We start from the raw sequence: 5901 nt of genomic DNA, 5'->3' as shown, positions 1-5901 counted from the left end.
TTTACATTTTTATGTTCATTTTTTCGATTTCTGGTTTCTGGTTTTCGATTGTGATGGTGATTTTTCCGATTGCCACATTTTTTTAATATTTCGGNCTGGTTTTCGATTGTGATGGTGATTTTTCCGATTGCCACATTTTTTTAATATTTCGGATACCGAAAAATTAACTGAACTCTCAAGAAAAACGAAAAATTCATATAAAACGACGGACGAGAAATGGAAAAGAAATTTTCTTCTACCAAAATTTCTTAAACCAGTTTGCAGCTCTCAAGAAAAAAATGGTCGTATATTTATTTTCTCATGAAAATTTACAGCAAAAGCAAAGCGCTTTTTTCAGCAACAGACATTATAATAAATATTTCTTATGATTTCCTTGAGAGCTGGATTCTTAGCTTTAAGATACAGTTTGTATTTGAGGTTATTAGCTTTAGGGGGGGTTTGAACCCTAAAACCCACCCCTTGTGTGCGCTAATGAATGCATTATCTAGATTTTGAACCTTAACTGTGCATGTATGCATTACTTCGTGTTTGTCATATGCGTTATTTCGGTTTTCAAACGAAAGTGTGCATATATACATTATTTCGGTTTTTTTCATATGCGTTATTTCGGTGTTCAGCCGAAACTGTGCATATATGCATTATTTCGGTTTTTTTCATATGCGTTATTTCGGTGTTCAGCCGAAACTGTGCATATATGCATTATTTCGGTTTTCAAACGTAAGAGTGCATATGCATAATTTCGATTTTTATAATATGCATTATTGCGGTTTTCAACCGAAACTGTGCATATATGCATTATTTCGGTTTTCAAACGTAAGAGTGCATATGCATAATTTCGATTTTTATAATATGCATTATTGCGGTTTTCAACCGAAACTGTGCATATATGCATTATTTCGGTTTTCAAACGTAAGAGTGCATATGCATAATTTCGATTTTTATAATATGCATTATTGCGGTTTTCAACCGAAACTGTGCATATATGCATTATTTCGGTTTTCAAACGTAAGAGTGCATATGCATAATTTCGATTTTTATAATATGCATTATTGCGGTTTTCAACCGAAACTGTGCATATATGCATTATTTCGGTTTTTTTCATATGCATTATTTCGGTTTTCAGCCGAAACTGTGCATATATGCATTACTTCGGTTGTTTCGTATGCATTATTTCGGTTTCTTTCATATGCATTATTTCGTATTCACAGTTTCCATATGCACAATTTCAGGGTGCCAACAAAATTACTGTTTCTAAAATGTTTGGTAAAAATAAATTCCCCAAAGAGCCGCATTTGAAATTATTGAGAAGAATATAGGTAACATCAAAAGCAAATCACGAAAATTTTGTGTACACTTTCTTCTTTTGTGTCTAGTAGTTTTTTTAAGATTGGTCCAAAAAAAATCATAAGAAAGAAACTAATGCAGGTATTCAAAGCACAGAAAAAAAAAATATTGGCAAAAACACTCTGTTCTCTTTGACGTACGTCTAAGGTCAAGTAGAAGTGGGGACTTGTATGACTACCCATTGATAGCTCGGTTAGATAGCTTAAGAAATAATATTTTTAAAGACATTTTTATCAAAGTTGATAAATATGACATTTGACCAGTTTTGTTACACAAATACTCCCACGACCACAGGCAAAAATATTGGCTACAATTTTTCATTTTGTTTGCCATATATACATATACGTTTTATCGGTGCACTTGCACAACATTCGCATTCGCAAAAGCTCCGCATTGATTATTGAGATTGAGATTCAAATGCTTATAAAAAAACGGGGTGCAACAATAAATAACAATATTCAATCCTGGAAAATAATTTATTTTCCATATCAGCTCGTTATAAGCACAAATTTTTCAAACCAGTCGCAGAAGAAAGTATTAAAAATGAATTACAAATACTAAAATCGAAAAACGCTTATGAAGTTACAGATTCCCCAAATTCTGAAATAGCCAAAGGAATGAGAATGAAGAAGTTTCGACAACTAAAAATATTTGGAATTTTGACAATATTTGGGCACTGTTACCAAGGATTAGAAACTAATACCATGGGTTGGTAATTATAACTAAATATATTAAAGCTTCTAATATTTATCTAGGTTGTACCAAATCTTTAGTTTTGTTTTTCGGTGGGAAGGAATGTAAGAATATGCACAAATATATGGATTATGGTAGTAATATATTTCGTTGATTGATGCGATGGCGAAGGATTTAAATTTTATTTGTGTTGTGCCATGACGTGTTGCACGGTCATATGCTGGACATAGCTTTGCGAAGTCCTTTCGCAACATCGGATTGAGTGCTACTGTCAAGTTTTTCAGTGAAAAATTCAGATGGAATAAGCAGTGTGGTTCCGTATAGGAGCTCAGCTGGTGATGCGTGAAGATCTTCTTTATATGTGGTGCGTAAGCCTAACAAGATTGTAGGCAAGAACTCAGTCCACTTGGTTGTGTCAATACATAACATTGCTGCTTTTAACGTTCTATGCCAACGCTCAACGAGTCCGTTGGATTATATGTGGTACGCGGTTGTGCATAGGTGAGTTATTCCAAGACTTTTAACAAGCTCTGCAAAAAGTGAAGACTGAAACTGCTTCCTTGGTCGGAAGTTATGATAGCTGGTACCCCAAACCTAGAAAACCAGTTTTCAATGAGTGCCTTTGCTACGGTTGGAGCAGTCATGTCAGCAATTGGGAATGCTTCAGGCCACCTTGTAAACCTGTCCACAATTGTAAAGCAGTAGCGGTGTCCATTGATAGGTGGAAACGGGCCGACAATATCTATGTTCATATGGTGAAAACGTTTATTTGGAATCCCATAGGGCCGCAGCTCTGAAAATGTGTGACGGTGTACCTTGACCTTTTGGCATTCGATGCAGAATTTTGCGAATGCACGACTTTCCTTTTCTATTCCGGGCCAAACGAATCGCTTTGTCATCAGTTTCGCTGTTGCACGTGTACCAGGGTGGCGTAGGTTATGTGTTGATCGTAGTACCACTTGTCGAAACCGTTTAGTAATGAACGGTTGAGATATCACAATATAGCTGCTTAGTACTTCCTGGTATCAACACCGTTTTTAATTGAAGAGAAGAATTTTTGTCGTGTAAAAGTTGTTTCAGCTCTTCGTATTTAAGTTGATCGTCAGCTATATCTTCATAGTTAATTTGTGTTGTTTCAACAGAATTGAGTCTGGAAAGAAGGTCAGCTGTTATATTTTTGCTCCCGACTATATGGCGAATGTCGGTTATTATTTGCGATATGTAATCAAGTTGCAGTGCTTGTCTGTTTGAAGCTTTGTCCAGTGATTGTCGAAACGCGTATACCAGTGGCTTATGGTCCGTAAATATATGACCTGCACGGCCCTCTAGCATAAATTTGAAATGCCGGACTCTAAGTAAATCGCAGTTAGTTCTCGGTATTATGTACTATATCGTACTTGGGCTTTATCGAATTTTTTGGAGAAATAACCAAGCGGCTCTAGAGTGTTACCACTTACCTGGTGGAGCACCGCGCCTGCTGCAAAATTTGATGCAGCAACCCACAACGAGATTTCTGCTTCCTTGGACGGATGAGCCAATATCGCTACGCCGGCGAGTTGATTTTTACACTGCTCGAATGCTTCAGTGGTTTCATTAGTCCAATTGAGCATCAGTTTATCATTCTTGATGTTACCTGGACACATTTGCAAAAGTGGCGCTTGAATTGTAATGGAGTTTGGAATAAAGCGCCCGTAAAAATTGATTGTAGCCAAAAACCGTTTGAGGTCTTTGACTGTTGTTGGTTTACAGCAGTTTTTGATTGCTTCAACGCGGCTGGGTAATGGTTTGATCCCGGCCGAAGTTACCAAATGTCCAAGGAATGTTATCTCACTTTTACCGAATTCAGATTTAGCTGCGTTGATTTTGAGGTTATATTGCTGTAAATGCTCGAAAAGCTGGCGCAGATGAGACATGTGCTCTTCAGCGTTAGTTGAAGCAACGCAAATGTCATCGATGTACGGAAAGACGAAGTCTAACTCTCTGACCACCTCATGAATTAACCTTTGAAAGGTCTGCGCAGCATTTCGAAGACCGAATGTCATGAATATAAACTCGAATAGGCCAAAAGGAGTTGAAATCGCTGTCGTCGGTTAACTGGTACCCGGTGGAATGCCTTTTGGAGATTGATTTTCGAAAATATGGGCTTTCCCTGCAAATTGCTAGTAAAATCTCGAAGGTAAGGGATTGGGTACCGATCGGGCATTGTCATGGAGTTGAGCGCTCTGTAGTCGCCGCAAGGGCGCCAGGCACCATCAGCCTTTTTGACCATATGTAATGGACTCGACCAATTGCTGCTGGAGGGTCCACATATTCCGAGTCTTATTAGTGTCTCAAATTCAGCTTTTGCAGCCGCAAGCTTGTCTGGTGATAGACGCCGAGGACGAGCGAATACCAGGAGACCATGTGTCTCAATATGATGCATAACCCTAGTATTAGTAGTTGTCCCCGGTTGAGCAAGATGTGTGATGTTCGGAAATTCTATAAGTAGGTCCGCATATGGTGATGATGAGTTAAATGATTTTATTGACGTTTCAGAACTTTGGGAAATTTTACCAACGGACTGTGCCTGCGTAATGTTGTCAATCAAGCGTTTGAGTTTGAAGTCAACGAGAAGGTCGAAATGCGACAGAAAGTCCGCTCCAATTATTCCTGAGTTAACATCGGAGATTACGAATTTCCATACGAACTCTCTGCGTAATCCGAGGTCGACTTTAAGGAAGGACTCGCCGTAGACATGAATTGGTGTTCCGTTTGCAGCAAAAAGTTTTAATGTTGTGATTGTACATTACGAAGCACGGGTGCTTTTGGGAATAACTGAGACGTCGGCGCATGTATCACTGAGGAAATTGAAATTTGTTGTTGAGTCAGTTATACAAAGGCGGTGTGGAGCTGCGACAACACCTTGAGCTGTCTGTGATGCAGCTTCAGCTGGTTGGCGTCACTTAGTTGGTGAAGGCCGTTGACTATACGTGCATGGCTCTTTGAATTTGCGAGCATTTTCACCAAATTTCGCGTGATACCAACAATTTTCGTCCTGAATGTCTGCTCTGCTACGTGACTTGCTACGAATCCTAGTCGAATTTCGTTTTTTTGCGAGTCTGTCGAAGCGTTTTGAAAGTTGGGAAATTTCTTTCTGAAGAGATTTAAGCGTAGCTACAACGTCTGTCGAATCGGCTGTTGGTGATGTGTTCGAGCATCCATTAATAATTGCGTTGATACCTCGAAGGTTCACTGAGTCTACAATTGCATCGGCGATGGTAGTTTTATCAACGGCTGCTCCTTTTGACGCAATTACTGCCGCCTGAGTATGAGGAGGTAACCGTGAAGCCCACAAATCTATCAACACGGTATCACACAGTGCATTACCTGCGACGCGCTGCATCTCGTTAAACAACTGACTTGGCTTTAAGTCTCCGAGGGGCATGTCAGATAAGACGCGTTGCGCTCTCCTCTGCTGGCTTTCGGAAAAATGGGTAATTGCTCTTGATGTATTTGTAGCGGATCTGCGACGGTGCTGCATTAATAATTGCTTGCAATTCTTTCAATTTATTTGGAGGCACTTGCGTCATGACAAGATTAAATTTTCGTGAATCATGGGTCACACCTGTTGCGGCGAACCAAAATTTAAGCGACATAAAATAGGACTCGATGGTCATATTTGGTGGATTGATGCGAGGAGCAGCTGCCGCATCAACGTGTGTTATGGTACGCATACTTTGAGAGCAGCAGTGAGTGCAGGCGGCATGACACAATGGGGTGCACTGTGGCTAGTCATGTCGTCTGGGCGGGGTTCTTGCCTCACAACTGTTCCCTGCGCCATAGCAGAGAAAGGTCATGCCTGTCAAACATCCCATCAGACGGACA

The 5901-nt window shown here is 39.7% G+C and overlaps 1 protein-coding gene across 1 annotated transcript; it reads right to left on the bottom strand.

Annotated features, from left to right (window-relative positions):
* Positions 1 to 4975: 4975 nt before the first annotated feature.
* On the bottom strand, positions 4976 to 5419 carry LOC108374940 (uncharacterized). The gene has a single exon (XM_017631000.1). The coding sequence runs from the start codon at positions 5417 to 5419 to the stop codon at positions 4976 to 4978; it is 444 nt and encodes a 147-aa protein (XP_017486489.1).
* Positions 5420 to 5901: the final 482 nt, after the last annotated feature.

This window comes from Rhagoletis zephyria, unplaced genomic scaffold (assembly GCF_001687245.7).
Source record: "Rhagoletis zephyria isolate East Lansing unplaced genomic scaffold, Rhagoletis_zephyria_1.1 Rzeph_scaffold_08294, whole genome shotgun sequence".
Taxonomy (NCBI): domain Eukaryota; kingdom Metazoa; phylum Arthropoda; class Insecta; order Diptera; family Tephritidae; genus Rhagoletis; species Rhagoletis zephyria.
The sequence above is the reverse complement of the archived record's forward strand: the minus strand, read 5'-3'. Positions and strand labels throughout refer to the sequence as shown.